The sequence below is a fragment of the Cebus imitator genome, unplaced genomic scaffold (genome assembly GCF_001604975.1).
Source record: "Cebus imitator isolate Cc_AM_T3 unplaced genomic scaffold, Cebus_imitator-1.0 Scaffold115, whole genome shotgun sequence".
NCBI classification, from domain to species: Eukaryota; Metazoa; Chordata; class Mammalia; order Primates; family Cebidae; genus Cebus; species Cebus imitator.
Window position 1 is genome coordinate 2,313,070 of NW_016107430.1, and position 19,433 is coordinate 2,332,502.

At 32.9% G+C, this 19,433-nt stretch overlaps 1 protein-coding gene across 5 annotated transcripts in view; it reads left to right on the forward strand.

Moving 5' to 3' along the window:
• Positions 1–19,433, forward strand: part of STXBP4 (syntaxin binding protein 4) — a 170,885-nt gene that overhangs the window by 33,082 nt on the left and 118,370 nt on the right. For all 5 annotated transcript variants that reach the window (XM_017538788.2, XM_017538790.2, XM_037742116.1 and 2 more), the window contains one exon: positions 3,970–4,061. In XM_017538788.2, coding sequence (XP_017394277.1) covers positions 3,970–4,061 — 92 coding nt within the window. The remainder of the gene's footprint in view (positions 1–3,969; positions 4,062–19,433) is intronic.

Here is a 19,433-nt window from a genome sequence, read left to right on the forward strand (position 1 = left end):
ATTTGGGGAGGTATTTATCACTAGGTTAATACCATTCTTCAGCCATGAGTTATAGTCCCTTTTACTTAGTGAGATTTATCGACCCTTGGAAACTTTATTAGCATTATTCCTCTTACATAATTAATTTCCAGTCTCTTGATATACTGTTTTTATTTTAAACTGGGAACCCATATGGGAAGAAAAAGATAGATGAATGAAACCAACAGTCATGAGATGAGGATCAAAGTTGCTAGATGATGGAAGTCAGAATCCTTTATTCCTTGATTATATTATACAATATTAATACTTTATAACTTTTTTTAATTTTTAAAGTAATTGAACTACTCAATGCCTCTTTTAACCATTTATTCAGTAAGGATTTACTATGTTATATGGAAGAATACAGTACAATGGGAATTGTGAAGGAATTAGGATATTTTCTGTGAGACACTTAATACTATATTGTGAAATAAAACATGGGGTTAAAAATTCCAGTTATTCAAATTAGAAAACATCCAAATATATATGCATGTATTTGTTTATAGATGTGTATGTGTGTGTTTATTTTATCAAGTAGCCACTATTTGCAGTTTTCTGTGTTAATCAGAGCAGGATGTGGGTGGTTTTGTTACTCTAAAAAGCATTCTTTCTTGTGAATGAATAACACATTTACACAAATTATGTAAAGATATGAACAAAGAGACCTAAGGAAAGAAGTAGTGAGTGATATGAGTATGGTATAAGAAAGACACAGTGGTGGTTACCACCAGGCTCTGAAGGCAGACTCAGTGTTCAAGTTCTTGCTTTTATCTTATTAGCTCTGTAACCTTGAATTAGTTACAAGTTACATGGAGTTGTTATGAGGATTAAACAAGATCATGCATGTCAAGCACTTACTTTGTAATTAGTGCATATATATGCTTACCAAATTTTTCTGTTACTAATAATATAGAAGCTATAGCCTAGAGTATAGCTCAGATAATATTCTAGGTCATATTTATAGAGCAAAAGGAAAATCTTGAATTCTTGATTCAATTTTATGTCCTCCCCTTGATCCCAAAAACTAGTATATAATAAGGAATCTGTCACAATATGCAAAAATTAATTAAGAAAAATTTCTTGGCAAAAGTCAGACATTATCCAAATCTTGAAAGAAGTGGAAGGGAGAGGAGGGGAGAGGGGGGAGGGGGAAGGAAAGGAGGAGGAGGCAAGAAGGAGGGAGAGCCAAGAGAATAATAGGCCATACTTAGAAAAACTAACTTTCCCAGAGAGGAACAAATAAAGATCTTAGGGCTGGGATAAAGAGATATCATTGGCAGATGAGGAAAACTGTCTTTGAAGGGGCTTTCAGGTAAAGCTACTCTGAATTGGCAAAGTATGCTGGAGTTATACACAGACCCTCTTAAGATTTTAACTCAAAAGTAAAGGTGTAAGTTGTCTGGAAAAAACGAGATTTTGTTAAGCCCTGACTGCATATTGTTGAAGGTTCGTATAATTTTACATTAACTCTCCTTATAATAGAGTATCTCTGTGTTAATGTTAACAATACTTTATAAGTTTTCACAGCAGTTTTCTATTATATTGTTGGCCTTTTAACTCTTATAAGGCAGTCTGGTTTATTCCCCCTAATTTACAGATGGACAAACTGATTATGAAAGATGTTGAACACATTTAAGAACATTGGCCTGGTGTCACAAGAGATTGGACTCCTAACATTGTCGTGTACTAGCTATGTGGCCTGGGCTAATTTCTTTACCTTTTCTGGCCTTGGTCTTTTATTTTGGGATGGGAGTAATAACCCCTATGTCACTGTGGTCATTGTGAAGATTAATAAGCTTATATAGGTACATAGTTTACTGTTTAGATAGAAGTAAGCATAAGTAGGAGTTTCTGTTATTTTCAGTGTTAGATATAGCAAATTTTAACGCTTAGATGTAGGAAAATGTAAGTGAGAACACATTTCTCAGTGTGTTGATATTGTAAGTGCTCCTGTCTCACCTTCTCTCATTCCTCTCTCCCCCACTTGTTCTCCCCACTGCAACCCTTCTAAACACTTAACAGTTGAATAATTCAAGCCCAGGTTTAGTCTTGGAGATCATAACAAGGTTCACTTGGGACCACCTGGTGTTAATGTGCCTTAATTGCAGACCAAGCACCAAGCTGGAAGTCATTGGCAAGCTTCACATGTCCAAACCTTAAAGGATGAAAAATAGTTATCTGCTGGTTGGTCTTACATATCATTCTACTCCATGCTGATCTTTATGCTACACTTTAGGTTTGGCACAGAATTTCTCTTAGGAGAGAAACAAAAATTATATGTGTGTGTATATGTATATATATATATACTTCTACATATACACACACATATATATCCATATATACACACTCACATATATACCCACACATACACACATATGCATATATACACATATATGTATATATAGAATTACATATATATGTGTGGAATATATACACATACCCATATATGTGTATATATGTATATGTGTATGTTTGTGTATATATATATACCATGTATATATTATTTTTAATCTCATAGCCAACAATTAGGCATCATGATTACAAAGGAGATTTACTTTTATCAGAATTGTAAAAATTCTATTTAATACTAAAATTAGTCTTTTTCAAAGTTTAATTCCATTTGAAACTAAAAGTCAGCAACCATTTTTTATGATCTTGACACCTATAAGCTATATTAAAGATTTTACATAGAATGTTAAGGATGTGTTAAAGGTTTAGAGGAAGACTATTTATTTTCATATGCACTTCTTATGTTCTTAAGAGAATGCAAATCATTTTGTACTTAGAGACAGATGCTCTGAGAAATTTTAAAAAATTAAAACACTGCATAAAGATGTGACATTTTCAAAAGATTTTTCTTCTTCCTCTTGTTTCTATGTAGAACTAGTAAAATATCATTTAAAAGTGTATTTAGAATAGTGGCAATTTGGATAGTAAGATCAACATGAATTATAGGAATTTGTTTTACAAACTTTGATACAGTATTTCAAGTTCTGGTCTTTTGTAGCATCTTTTAAAATCATGCAATAAGGACAAAGGCTCATTTAAATAATAAGGATATATTGAGAAGATGTAGGAAAAATGGGTAAAAAGTGTATGACTTTTAGCTCTTGCAAATTCATTTATGCTACTTGAAATGTGACCTGTCTTTTAGAGATAAGATGTTAGCTCCAAGTACAGAATCTATATTATACTTTATGTGCAAACTTGAAATGACTTGCATTTTTGGGTTTTTCCAGAGTACTTTCAGAATTCACATCACAAAACACTTTTACCAGTCAAAAAAATACCATGATCTTTTAAAATATCTAATACGATTTTACTGTTTTTGAACAAAAATACTTTTTGTCTCTTTAAGGCATTGTGGTGATGTAGTAGTGGTAGGATGTACGTTTGTCTTTTAAGTTAATATTTCTGTGGGACTTCACAATGCATAATTGGCCACTCTTACATCTTAGGACTTAAGTGAAGCCAGTCTATCTAAAAAAAATTGGACTTAAAAAAATTATGAAAACTGGCCGGGTGCAGTGGCTCACTTCTGTAATCCTGGCACTTTGGGAGGCCAAGGTGGGCGGATCACCTGAGGTCAGGAGTTTGAGACCAACCTGGCCAACACAGTGAAACCCTTTCTCTACTAAAAATATAAAAATTAACCAGGCATGGTGGCATGGGCCTGTCATCCCAGCTACCTGAGAGGCTGAGGCAGGAGAATTGCTTGAACCCGGGAGGCAGACGGTAAGCCGAGATCATACCCTTACACTCCAGCCTGGGTGACAGAATGAGACCCTGTCTCCAAAAAAAAAAAAAAAAAATTATGAAAAGAAAACGAAAAGCCGCCAACCAATTAGCTAGAATTATTTTTGAACAGCAGGAACCCAGAACATATCCTGTCAAATGAAAATTTTGATTCCAATTAAGTTCCCAATTAATGTACAACCTGTTGTCTCTTAGATGTTGCTTCTGCCTGGACTGAAAATTATGGACTACAAGAAAAGCTCTCCCTAAATCCCTCTGTTCGCCTTAAGGCAGAGAAACTGGAAATGGTAAATCCTCTAAATTTTCATTTTTCTTCCATAAGACAAAAACAGGAAAGAAGCACTCTCCTTCTTTGAGAGAATAAAGTACTGGAGTTATTAGTTTCTTGAAGTTACTTATTTACAATTAAACAAATGGCAGATCAGATTTAAATTATTTAATTCACATTTGAATTTGGTAGTTCATGGTGGTTCACTAGTACAAAATGGAAATAAAATCTTTTATAACTAAATTGACATTTGGATCAAACAGTTTCCTCCTCTGAGAATAAGACAAATAAGATTTTTATAATCTAGAATCAGTAGAAAGATGTAACAAATTATGGCAAAGTATATGAGGCTTCATAGAAAATGGCAATAAGTGAATCAATAATAGTCCATTCAAATTTTTTAAGGTAGAGGGAAACAACATTTTAAAGAACAAAATAGTCCAATGTCTACTAAATATAGAGAGATGGTAGCAATATACTAAAGCACTAAAAGTAGTCCTGGGGAAAGTGGAACATTGAGACTCTCATGTAAAAGAAACTTAAGATGATTTAAAAAGAAAAATTAAAGGCAGAAAAGCACTCGAAAGTATTTCTTATCAGGTAACCAGGGATCTGAAAGGAAAAATGTGCCACATTTTTTTTTTTATGTGAAATGAATATACTGCTGAAAAGTCCACAACCTCTACCTTCCTGTCAGTTTTTGAAGATAAAGCGTTGTTACATTTTAGGAAGAGTATAAAAATGCATAGCTAAAATAAAGCACAGAATCTGTTTACTCCCATATCCATATCTTTGCTTGGTCCTATGATAGTCCTTTCTCATTGCCAGTTTGAATTTTATCTAAATTCTAACTTACATAGGGTAGAAAAGATTTCTCACTCATCGGTAGATTCATGGCTAAGACACCTATAACAAAAGAAAGATTAACAAGAAAGTAACATGCAGATTTATTTAATGTATGTTTTACATGACATGAGAGCCTTCAGAAATGAAAACCCAAAGAAACTGGGAAAAGCGTATTTTTATGGATGGTCATACAGAAGTATAATTGGAGCACAAAAGGGTATAATCTAATGGTAATAAACTGTGGGGAGCATAGCAAGTCCTGTTTGTTCAGATTCTTAACATCTCTGTGTCTTCAGAGTTGAAGATACTTCCTTTCCTTGGGATGTGGGGAGGACCTCTCTGGAATGAGGGTCTTTTAGTCTACTTTTAGGGGAGGATCAGCTGGGTTTTATGGCCCACTTCAGGGGAGAAAAGGTGACATAAGGTAAGAAAGAACTTCCTGCTTCTTTTTTTTTTTTTTTTTTTTTGAGACTGAGTCTTGATCTGTTGCCCCAGGATGGAGTGCAGTGGTGCAATCTCAGCTCGCTGCGACCTCCGCCTCCCGGATTCAAGCCATTTTCCTACCTCAGCCTTCTGAGTAGCTGGGATTACAGACACACACCACTGTGCCTGGCTACTTTTTGTATTTTTAGTAGAGATGGGGTTTCACCATGTTGGTCAGGCTGATCTTAAACTCCTGACCTCGTGATCTGCCTGCTTTGGCCTCCCAAAGTGCTGGAATTACCGGCCTCTTCTGCTGTTTTCTCAAACACCAAAGTGCCATACTTTGAGGCAGCATGTCCTGGACTTTGTCATTCAATTCCATCTCCTTCACTGAGACTTTGCTATTACAGTTCGGACCAATATTGCCTTCTTTTGCACATTAGTAGCACTTACCTTCACATTTTGGTGCCCTGTAATCTTTTCTATTATCTTGTTTTATCAATGAAATTATAAGTGTCTTCACCACAGACACGGCCCCTGTAGTTACCTACTAATGTTTAAATAGCTGGTTTGTACTCAATAAAGTTTTCCAATTAATTAGTTACTTGAGATGTCTCCCTTATAGTTTCAAAATCCTGAGTATCTTTTGTAACGTGTGCTTCTGTTTGTTTGTGGCTAAAATATAAGTTCTGGCTAATGTGTAGTCTGCAATCAGTTAATAGTAACATTTTCAAAAATAGAGTGTTTGAGATTTAAAAGCATGACTATTACATATCTAAAAATGAATAATTATTCAATGATGTTGATTTAATATACATTTCTGAACATCCAAGATTTAATACCAGTCCTCTGGATAAGGAGAAATTTATCCAGCTAACTGCTTTACCTGGAAGACTTTGTTATTTTACTTGGTTTAAATTTTTCTAGCACATAATATTATTTTTAATCTGATTAATATTCTTAGAGGTATGAAAATCTAAATTTGTATTGATTCTGAGAAATATGAGTTGCTTGGCCATTAAATCAGAATTCCAGTTTTTGGTTCCCCTTTAAGCCTAAACAAAATTTTTTTTTGGAAAAGTAAAATGGCAGATTTACATCAAAGAAACTAACATTTGATATAAATTCAACCTTTCTGCTCTTAATCAAGATAGACTTGTTAATTTTATTTAGTAGAGCATTCTTTGTTTTCAAAGTTTGAAACTATATTTCTCTGAATAACTTTTTTCCTAAAATCTACGTTAGCATCTATCCACCCAAATTTTTTCTTAAGCTACTTTTCTTGTTTTGCAGTTACATATTAATGTCATAATATCAGTATCACTTCAGTTTGAAAAAGGTTTAGGTTCTTCTCTTTTGGTTGCTATTTTGTAGACAGATTCAACTTTATTGTCCATTACATTTTAACATATTCCTATTCAGTAATAAGTAAAGCCAATGTGATCAGGTATTTAAAATAATACATATTTTTCTATCTTCTATACACATTACATGTGGCAGCGTGAAAATTGGTGTTCTAATGAAATTTCACAAGGAAAGCATGTTTACTAATTATGAATCTATTCAGTAATTAGCCTACTCAGTACAATTTTTAAGGAAGGCAGAGAGGTTAGAATTTGATTAAGGTAATTACCTGTCAAGACAATGTCATGTTTATATACACATGCAAACATGTTTATGTTCAGACATATGTATATATGTGGCATTGTCATGAAGTATTTTATATTTTATTGGTTTAAGTAGAGAAATTTATAAGATATACTAGAAAGTGATCTATAACACTGAACTAGTTATTTATTAATTCCTTGTCTGTAAAATGGATTTACATTTGCCTCTTTCTATGAATACTCTGAGAATGATTTAATATACAGATATTTTGATGTTATTCCAGCATAGTTATTTGTAGTGATATGTTTCTTCAAAGTATTTCTATGAGTAGTATATGTCTTGTTTGAGCTTAATATTAAACTTATAAATATGTATTATAAACTTAGCAGATCGGGATATAATTTCTTGCTTGGCTTGAAATTGAAATATCATACCTCTGCACTATCTGTATATTTATACCTCTGGAAGATGCTTTGGGATACGGATGCCATTTCACTGATATTTGCTTTTACCTCTTGCCATTTCTGTAACATTTCAAGAAAACTTTAGTGAGCAATGGCATACTCAATGTCTCATTATAGTTAATGAAATGTTCTTTGTATTAGGTTAAAAGATGTGTGACTAATACTGTAATAAAGTAATTTTTTAAATTCATCATTTAGACATTAGAAAAACTTCAGGACATTTATTTGTCTAATTAACAAACTTATTTTTGCTTCAGGTTAAAAGATGACCTTAGTCATTTAATAAATTATTGGAACCAACTTTTTATTTTACTTTTTTCCCTATATATACTCTGCTTACATATGAAACCTACTTTTTGATGAAAAATGTTGCTTCCAACTAAAACTTAAGAGCTTACCTGACGTGACATGTGGTATTCATCTAAAGTGAATTTTGCTTTCAACAAAGCATTTACTACTAAGCTTAGCTCTAGATTAATGTACACTGTAGTTAATTGCATTGTGTAACTTTATTATTACATAATGTAAAAATTACCATATATTGAGCACCTTCCATGATAGACAGTTTATTTGCTCTTTTTATAAAATTATTTTTATTTTTTATTTCTTTACATGAAAATATTAAACATATACAAGAATGTATATATTATACACATACAATTCAAAGAATAATAAATACACATTTACTCACCACCCAACTTAAGAATCAGAACTTTGATGTTGCTAATGTGTACCTCTCCCCAAAAGGGGAGATTTTGAGTTTGTCATTTCTGTACGTTTTAAAAATTTTGACTTATTTTAAATACTGTGAGATCAAAGAGTTTATTTTCAGTTTACTTGAGGTATTGCTAAAATTTTTGCTTCTGTATTTCCAGCTCCAAATAAAAGGCTTGGCTCATAGTATATGCTGAAAAACTAATTGTTCGATTAGTTCATTGTTTTCTAAATTAGTTTTCTCAAGTGTCATTCCTACTAGTCTTATGCAAGAGTTCTCATTGCTTCATATACTTTACATTTATTCTAATTATAATATAGCTTGATGTATTTCTACCATCTTATTTTTAAAATTTCTTTTCGTTCTCCTTTTTTATCACTTCTCTTCTTCCCCCTTTTTATTGTATTCTTTTGATTTGATTATATTTGATTATTTGATTAATTGCTTTTGCATTTTACTTTTTACCTCCAACTTGTGTGAAAGTTATGTCTTCTCTTGCTATTCTTTTAGTGATTTCCTTAAGATTTGAACATGCATATTTAACTTAAAAGTCTAAAGTTAATCAGAATTCTTTTGTACATACAAAGCCCTACAATACTTTAATTCTGATTACCCTGTTCTCAGTTTATATACCTATAATTGTCCAATATTTTCATCTCAGCCTTTTATTCTTACAAATTATGAATTATTATCTTTGTTTAGTTTTACAAATTATGCATTATTATTATTGTAATATTCTTGTAGTCAATGATAGTTTAGATTTGCCCATGTTTACTATATTCTTTATTCATTGGTCTATTTTGCATTTCTAACATTTTGGGGTCATTTTCCCTTTTCTCTAACCCCTTTAAATGTTCTTTTGGTATAGGTTGATGGAAAACTCTCATCTTTTTATTTTTCTGAAAATATTTTGCCCTCATTTTTGAAAGAGAATTTTGTTGGGCACATAATTCTAGGGTCACAGTTTTTGTCTCTCAGATTTTTGAAGCTCTTATTCTCATTTTTTCTGGTTTCTTTTGTTGCTATTTTGAGAACTCTGCTGTCACTCTGTCTTTATTTTGTAATGATTTGTCATTTCACTATGACAGCTTTTGAAAATATTACCTGTTATTGCTATTCTGCATTTTAACCTTGGTGTGTCCAGGTATTGATTTCTCTTATGTTATCCTATTGAGGGTTTTTCAGGCTTCATAAATCTAAAGATTTGTGTCTTTTTTAGATTCTACAAAATTCTCAGCTAGTATCACATTTAATATTGCCTCTCTTTAATTCTCTTTATTATCTGTTACTAGTTCAATTACATAATTATTAGACAGACTCACTCGTCTTCTATGTCTCTCAAGCCTCGCCTTCATATTTTGCATCTTCTTATCTATCTATGCTACATTTTCAACTCTTTCTCCTACACATTGTTTCTCTACTTCACTATCTTCAGCCATCTGCTATTTCACATATTCACTCAATTTCTAATTTGTTATTGTCTACCTAGTATTGTTATAATATCTTGTTCCTCGTATTCTTTATTCACCTTTTTAACTTAAGTATGTTAAACATACTCATATTCTGTGTCTAACTGTTTAATAGCTGCAGTCTTTGGCTGTCACATTCTGTTATTTGTATGTTTACTTTTGCTTATGATGTCTTATTCCCTTACATGTTGTAATTTTTTTTTAATGATACTTTCGGCCGGGCATGGTGGCTCACACTTTTGATCTCAGCACTTTGGGAGGCTGAGGCGGGCGGATCACCACAGGTCTGGAGTTTGAGACTAGGCTGGCCAACATGGGGAAACCCTGTCAATAAAATTCTGAAAGCTTTGCATACCAAAATATTAATAGTAGTTATTGCTTGCTAGTGAACTTTTAGCTGTCATTTACGTCTTTCTAGATTGTTTGAATTTCTTTAATCATGAAAACATAAAATATGCAGTATGAAGGCATACATACATACTGTTATTTTTTTATTCTACCCTACTGCTTTCTTTCCTTCATTCTCATGACAAGTCAGAAGAGGTTGTAAGTAAATCCAATTCAGCCATCTTTGATTACCAAAATTAAAAAGTTATTGATTTTTACTCAACAAATATTTATTGTTTACTTCCTCTGATTGAGGCACTTTTGTGTTTTAGGTACTGTAAAACTGGTGGTAAATAAGACAAAAACTTATTTCTTGGTGTTTATAATTCATTATGGGCAGGCGAGATAGAAAATTTAAAAAGCAAATGAATAACAAGAGTACATATCAGACAGTAAGACCGGATGACAGAGTGACTGGTAGATTATCTATTTCAGATTGGTAGTTGTAGAAGAGCTCTCTGAGAAGGTGAAATTTAAACTAAGACATGAAGTGTGAGAGTTATAGTGCTAGGGAAAAACATCTGAGATGTAAGGGAACAGTTAATGCTAAAGTACTAAGACAGGATGGAGCCTGGACTATTTTAAGAAAAAAAGAAATGTGTTCCTGGCATACTGTGATCAAGGGAAGGAGTGGTACTAACAACACAAGTCAGGGAGATAGATCGTGTCTTTGCAGGCCAAGGTGAGGTCTTTGAATTTTATTCTGAGTTCAGTAAAAAGCCATTGAGGCATTTTTAATAGGAAAGTGACCAATGTGTGTGTATATGTGTTTGTGTGTGTATTTTAAAACTCTTCATTATGGAAAATTTCAAATATATATCTGGAAAATGATTTTTTTTTTGCCTAATAACAACTAAATGGCATAACTTATAGCCATAAATGCTTAACTTGGAGTTTATGAATCCCATAAATTCTCGATTAAAATTTGCATATATGGCTATTATTCTGGGCGTGGGTTCATAGTTCTTAGTGGACTTTCAAAAGTATCTATGTAAATCCTTGAATGGTTAGGAACAGAACTTCTAGTTCTGGCAACATTGTATAATCCAGGAAATCCAGAACCCACTCCTGTCATGAATATAGCATTGAGTCTCCCTTATCCAAAATTGTGGGAACCAGAAGTGTTTGAAATTTTTGATATTTTCAGATTTGGGAATATTTGCATATATACCTAATGAGATATCATGGGAATGGGACCCAAGTCTAATCAGGAATATTTATACATACACCTTATAAACATAGCCTGAAGGTAATTTCATACAATGTTTTTAAATAATTTTATGCAAAAACCAAGTTTGTATACACTGCACCAACAGAAAGCAAAAGTTTCACTATCTCAGCCACCTGTGTAGACAATCGGTGGTTTCATGTCAGCACTCAGAAAGCTTTGGATTTTGGAGCATTTTGGATTTCGGATTTTTGGATTAGAGATGCTAAACCTCTATATAGAAACAATGAGTGAAATAAAGAAGTTTTTAAAATTCATAGTCAAGCTAGGAAGGAAGAAAGAAAAGAAAAATGGGAGAGAGGAGAGGAGGGAGAGAAATCTCATAACAGAAGTTTGTGAGCACTTGTGAGTGAGTGCTGACATCACATAGCTCAAGAAAGGACTCAGACTTAAATATTAGGGCTCAGTTTTAACATGGCCTCAGGCCATTTTCAGATGGTATTCTAGAACTGATATCTTTATTTAGAGAAACACAAAATTCAGCAAGCGCTATTAGCCTTTTTAAGAAAAAAAAAAAAGACTGGAGAAGTACTCCAACTAACCCAAGGAAAATACAGATAACCCCAAAGTAGATGATTCGTACAAATGAATGGACTATTTACAAAAGTAAAAAAAAAAAAAACTGATGGCAGTTAAATATATGAAAAAATGCCCTCTGGGAAAATGAAAATAAATCAGCAGTGAGGTACAATTGCCTACTCATTAAGTGGACAAACATAGAGTACTTATTAACAAAGATATAGAGAAAGAAGTGGGAACTCTCATGTGATACTCACAGGATTGTAACTTTAGAGAGCAATTTGGCAAAACTGAACCTGCCCACGTTGTTTAACCTCAGAATTCTACTTCTAGGCATATACACTAAAGAAATTCTAGTGCCACCATATAAGGAGAAATGTACAATGCGGTAGTAGTTAGAACTTTTCAGCTGTATCAGGTTCTCTTCCACAGCTTTGCCACTTCTATTTTATATTGTGCTGGAGTTTCTAGCCAGAATAATTAGAGAAGAAGTAAAACTTCCTAACATCAGGGATAAGACAAGGATGTCTGCTTTGCCACTTCTATTTTATATTGCACTGGAGGTTCTAGACAGGATAATTAGACAAGAAAAAGAAATAAAAGGCATCCAGATTTCAGGGAGAAGTAAAACTATCTCAATTCCCAGATGATGTGATCTCGTATATAAGAAATCCTAAGGAATCTACCGCAATATTATTAGACATAAAAATGAGTTCAACAAATTTATAGTATACAAGATCATATACAAGAAGCTATTGTATTTGCTTCTTATAACAATGAGCGGTGAACAATCTTTTACAACAGCATCACTAACAATGAACAGTGAACAGTGTTCACTAACAATGAACAGTGAGCAATCTTTTACAACAGCATCTAGAAGAATAAAATATTTTAGAATAAATTTAACAAAAGAAGTCCAAGACTTATATATGTAAAACTATAAACCATTGTTGAAAGAAATTAAAGACCTAAATAAATGTAAAGACATGTTGTGCTCATGAATCTGTGAGCTTAATTGTTAAGACAGCTATACTTCCCATTTCGATACCGATTTAATACAATCTTTATCAAAATATCAGCTGGTTATTTTTCAGAAATTGATAAGGTAACCCAAAAGAAGCATCCATTTGTATGGAAATGCAAGAGACCCAAAACAGCTGAAACAGTCATGAAAAAGAAAAAAGTTTTTTTTTCCAAGATGGTAGATTGAAGCAGTGTTAGCATGCCTGTCTTGCTTGGAAAGACAAAATAGTATATAGATATTCACACTGTGAACCTTTTCCCAAGAAGCAACGTAGGAACTTAATAGGAAAATTTAATAAAACCCCTCCCATGACACATGGGGATTATGGAAACTACAATTCAAGATGAGATTTGGGTGGGGATGCAGCCAAACCACATCACTCACATGTCAGTATTAACATTGAATGTAAATGGCCTAAATGCTCCGCTTAAAAGATACTGATTGGCAGAATCAATTAAAAAATCACAAATATCTGCTATCTTCAAGAGACTCATTTAACATGTAAGGATTCATATAAACTCAAGGTCAAGGGGTGGAAAAATATATTTCACACAAATAGAAACCAAAAGTGAGCAGGAGTTGCTGTTCTTATATCAGATAAAACAGACTTTAAAAAAAGTAAAAAAAAAAAAAAAGACAAGAAAGTTATTATATAATGATGTAAGGATTACTCCAACAAAAAGACATTACAATCCTAATACTGGAGTATAACACTGGAGCTCCCAGATTCATAAAACATTTACTACTAAACCTAAGAAATGTGACAGACAGCAAAACAATAATAGTAGGGGACTTCAACACTCCACTGACAGCAATAGACAGATTATTGAGATGGAAAGTCAACAAAGAAACAATAGACTTCAACTGTATGATAGAGCAAATGGACCTAACAGATATTTACATACATTCTGCAAAAACTGCAGAATATACATTCCTATCAGCACATGGGGCATCCTCTAAGATAGATTATATGATAGGTCACAAGTAAGTCTCAATAAATTTTTAAAAATTGAAATCATATCAACTGTCTTCTCAGACCATAATAGAAGAAACTAGAAATAAACTACAAAAGCAGTCCTCAAAACTATACAAACACATGCAAATTAAACAATCTGCTTCTGAATGATTTTTGGGTTAACAATGAAATCAAGATGGAAATTTTAAAAATTATTTTAAATGAATGACAATAGTGGCACAAGTTATTATAACCTCTGGGATAAAACACATGCAGTGCTAAAAGGAAGGTTTATTATACTAAATGCCTACATCAAAAAATCAGAAGGATCACAAGTTGACAACCTAATTTCACACCTCAAAGTGCTAGTGAAATAAGAATGAACTAAACTGAAAGCTAGAAGAAGAAAAGAAATAACAAAGATCAGAGCAGGACTAAATGAAATTGAAAAAAAAATACAAAAGATCAACGAGACATAAAGCTGGTTCTTTGAAAAGAAAAAGAAAATTGACAGACCATTAGCTAGATTAACCAAGAAAAGAAGAGAGAAGTTCAATTAGGAATGAAACTGGAGACCTTGCAACCAACTCTGCAGAAATACAAAAAAATAATCTGTGACTACTATGAACACATCTATGCACATAAACTAGGAAACCTAGAGAAAATGGATAAATTCCGGGAAACATACAACCCTCCTAGATTAAATCAGGAAGAAACAGAAACCCTGAACTGACCAATAACAAGCAGTGAGATTTAATCAGTTATTTAAAAATTACCAACAAAAAAATCCCAGGGCCGGATGGATTCACAGCTGAATTCTACCAGACCTTCAAAGAAGAATTGATGTCAATCCTACTTAAACTATTTTTAAAAGATTGAGAAAGAAGGAATCTTCCCTAACTCATTCTATGAAGCCAATGTCACCCTGACACCAAAACCGGGAAAGGACATAACAAAAAAGATTACTACAGACCAATATTCCTAACGAGTAAAAATTCTCAACAAAATACCAGCTAACCAAATCTAACAAAACATTGAAAAGATAATACACCATGATCAAGTGGGTTTTTTCCCCGAGAGATGCAGGGATGGTTTAACATATGCAAGTCCAAGAAATCCGATAATGTGATATAAATGGAATTAAAAACAACCATACTATTATTTGCATTCGATAAAATCTAGCATCCTTGTCCCCTTGTGATAAAAAACATTCAACAAACTAGGCATAGAAGGAACATACCTCAAAATAATAAAAGCCGTGTATGACAGATTCCCAGCCAGAATCATCCTGAATAGGGAAAAGTTGAAGGCATTTCCCCTGAGAACTGTAATGAGACATGGTTTTCACTTTCACCACTTTTATTCAACATAATACAGGAAGTCCTAACCAGAACAGTCAGGCAAGCAGAAGAAATAAAGGGAAACTGGAAAAGAGGAAGTCAGACTGTCACTGTTTGCCATTGATATGATCCTAAAAACCTTAAAGACTCCTCCAAAAGACTCCTAGATTTGATAAACTAATTCAGTAAAATCTCAGATTACAAAATCAATGCACACAAATCAGTAGCTCTGTTATACACCAACAGTGACCAATCAGATAATCAAATCAAGAACTCAATCCCTTTTATAACAGCTTCAAAAAAACAAAATACATAGGAATATACTTATCCAAGGTGAAGGATCTCTACAAGGAGAACTACAAAACACTGCTGAAAGAAATCATTGATTTGTGTATATTAATTCTGTATCCTGAAACTTTGCTGAATGCATTGACAAGTTCTAGGAGGTTTTTGGATGAGTCTTTAGGGTTTTCTAGGTATATGATCATGTCATCAGCAAACAGCAACAGTTTAACTTCCTCATTACCAGTTTAGCTGAGAATCAAATCAAGAACTCAATCCCTTTTCAATAACTGCAAAAAAAAGATACTTAGGAATATACTTAACCAAGGAGGTGAAAGACCTCTACAAGTAAAACTACAAAACATTGCCGAAGGAAATTATAGACAATACAAATAAATGGAACCTATCCCATGCTCATGGATGGCTAGAATCAATATTGTGAAAATGAGCATATGCCAAAACCAATCTACAAATTAAACACAATTCCCATCAAAATGCCATCATCATTCTTTACAGAACTAGAAAAAAATATCCTAAAATTCATATACAAGCAAAAAAGAGCCCACGAGGCAGCAAAAAGAACAAATCTGGAGGCATTATATTACTGGATTTCAAACTATACTATAAGGCCACAGTCATTATAACAGAATGGTGCTAGTATAAAAACAGGAATATAGACCAACAGTACAGAATAGACAACCCAGAAATTAAGCCAACTGTAAGTGGTTTTGTTTAACAAAGCAAACAAAAACAAAGTGGAGAAAGGACGCCCTATTCAAAAAAATGGTGCTGGGATAATTGGCAAGCCACATGTAAAAGAATTAATCTGGATCCTCATCTCTCACCCTGTACAAAAATCAACTCAAGATGGGTTAAAGACTTAAATCTAAGACCTGAAACCATAAAAATTCTAGAAGATAACATTGGAAAAACCTTTCTAGACATTGGCTTTGGCAAAAACTTCATGACCAAGAACCCAAAAGCAAATGCAACAAAAACAAATATAAATAGATGGGACTTAATTAAACTAAAAGCTTCTGCACAGCAAAAGAAATAATCAGCTGTGTAAACAGACAACCCACACAGTAGGAGAAAATCTTCATGATCTATACATCTGACAAAGGACTAATACCCAGAATCTACAAGGAACTCAAACAAATCAACAAGAACAAAACAAACAGTCCCATCAAAAAGTGGGCTAAGGACCTGAATAGGCAATTCTCAAAAGAAGATATACAAATGGCCAAGAAACATGAAAAATGCTCAACATCACTAATTATCAGGGAACTGCAAATCAAAACCATAATGTAATACCACCTCACTCCTGCAAAAATGGCCATAATAAAAAAAAAAAATAGATGTTGATGAGGATGTGGTGAAAAGGAAACACTTTTATGCTGTTGGTGAGAGTGTAAACTAGTATAACTTCTATGGAAAACAGTGTGGAGATTTCTTGAAGAACTAAAAGTCTATCTACCATTTGATCCAGTGATCCCACTGCTGGTTATCTACCCAGAGGAAAAGAAGTCATTATGTGAAAAAGATAACTGTACACACATTTATAACAGCGCAATATGCAATTGCAAAAATACGGAGCGAGCCCAAATTCCTATCAATCAATGAGTGGATTAAAAGCCATAAAAAGAACAAAATAATGGCATTTGCAGCAACCTGGATGGAACTGGAGACCATTATTCTAAGTGAAGTAACTCAGGAATGGAAAACCAAACATTGCATGTTCTGATCTCTTCCTTTATATAAAAATCAACTCAAGATTGACCAAAGACTTAAACCTAAGACTTGAAACCATTAAAATTCTAGAAGATAACCTAGAAAACCCTCTTCTACACATTGACCTAGGCAAATAATTCAGGACTAAGGCCCCAAAAGCAAATGCAACAAAAACAAAAATAAATAAGTGTAACCTAATTAAACTAAAAAGCTTCTGTATATCAAATAATTATAACAATCAGAGTAAAGAGACAACCCACAGAATGGGAGAAAATATTTAATACAGCAATTGTCTTTGAAGCAGTGGTTCTCAAGGGCAGGGTGGCAGTTTTTCTTCTCGAGATATTTGGCAATGTCCAGAGACATTTTTGGTTGTCACAGCTGGAAGACAGGGACCAAATTCAAAATCAGTAAAGAAAAAATACTTCTTAAAACCCTATGTATGAAAATTTAAAACATATTTTAAATAATTTATTAGTCAAAAACATTGCTAATAAACGTGTAAATGATGTTTAATTGCACTCGTAACTACGGGAATTCAAATTGACAAACAGCATATTATTTCATATACAACAATGACAAAAGAGTAGAAACAGCAGATGCTGTTAAGAATGTAGAAAAATAGGAATACTTATACACTACTGGCTTTGCATAAATTGATGAAGCCAGTTTGGAAAACAATTAAACAATATCTAATAAAATTGACAATATATCCCCTATGACTTAGCACTTCCTTTTCTAGGGATATAATGTTAGAGAAATTTTCACACATTTATACAACGAGATATGTATAATGTTCTATAATTTAAAAAAACAGATTGGCATAGTATAAAAGCCTGTTAGGGAAGGGATAATTAATTATAATAAATTTATTCAATGGATTACCATTTACAGTTAAAATAAGTGAACTAGTTTTATAAGCAATATTGAGCAATTATGAAATTATAAAATTGAAGTAAAAATAAAAATAATTTGTAGAGTTATTCTTTTAGATTATGCTCTTGATGTAAAACTTTATAATGCACAAAATAAGAGTACATATTATTAGGGAATACTTGTTTACATAGTAAATATCTTTAAATTAGGACTAGCAAGAATACATAGGATAGTAGTTCCTGCTGAGGAACAATATAAAAAGCTTTTAACCAAATATGTGGTTTTATTTATTGAAAATATATACATAAATTTTAAGTAAATATCAATGAGTAATTGATGATAGTGAGCATAAGAGTGTTCTTTGTATCATTTTCGTATGTATATTTGAAACATATTTATAAATGAAGAGAATAAAACATACAGAAGCTAAAAATCATTATGCAGTGTTATACAAAGCAAATACTTGACTGCTAGACAAGATAAGCAGATGATGCTAGACCAAGCTTAAGAATCATTTTTGAAAGAACCTTTCCTGATAGTCTTTCTCCATTCTTCTTTCATTGTTTCCAAATTGCTTGCTTAAAAATTAACCAGTTGCTTTGTGTCATAATATACCCTACTTCTATTAAATTACATGTTTTACTTATTTATTAACAGTTATTCTCATCCTAGAGACCATAAACTCTTTGGGGTGAGAGACTATATTTCATATATCTATCACCTATGCATAGTTTAGTGGCTGACAAATAGTAAGCACCAAATAAATATATGATGAATGAAATACTAAATGATTGAACAAGATTCCGAAGGAAGAAGAAATTTGTAAGGGATAATTTGCCTACATTTTAGTTTTGATGTGATCGACACTATATATGCTCTTGCCAGAATCCAATAATAGGACATCCAATCAGTCCCTGTGCGTTCAAGTTAGATTTTGCTATATATAACTGGCGAACTCAAAATAACAGTGGTTTCCTTTAGAAATGTCTTTCACACCAAAAAGAAGCCTGAAAGAAGGTAATCCAGGGCTGCTGTGGAGGTTCCACAGTGTCAGGAACTCATGTTTCAATTATCTTTCTATTCCATCATCTTTATTGAGGTGCCACATGAACCAAAAAATACTCCTCAAATTTCATCAGTCCCTCTTTGTTTACTTCCTTCCTTTCATCTTTTTTTCTGTTTCTTTCTCCCTTATTAATGTGAATGGACAAGAAATGCTTACCCCTGCTTTTGAAAGGAGACTTCCTAGAGGTACTCTGTGGCACTTCCCCTTGTGTCTCATTGACTGGTACACAGTTAGTTGCACGGCTGCCTGGAGATGTAAATGAGGCTGGGAAATGTCTTTTAGTTACATGACAGTGTTTTCAGCTGAAAATTGTGGTTAGTTTGGTTACTAAAGAGCAAGAAGAGAATGGACATTGGAATACAATTAACGGTCTCTGAGTTTTTAATCGCTTTTGGATACCAAAATGAGAAAGAGCTTTTCCCTTAAAGGGAGAGCCTGATGAAAGAGAAAAGTGAAAG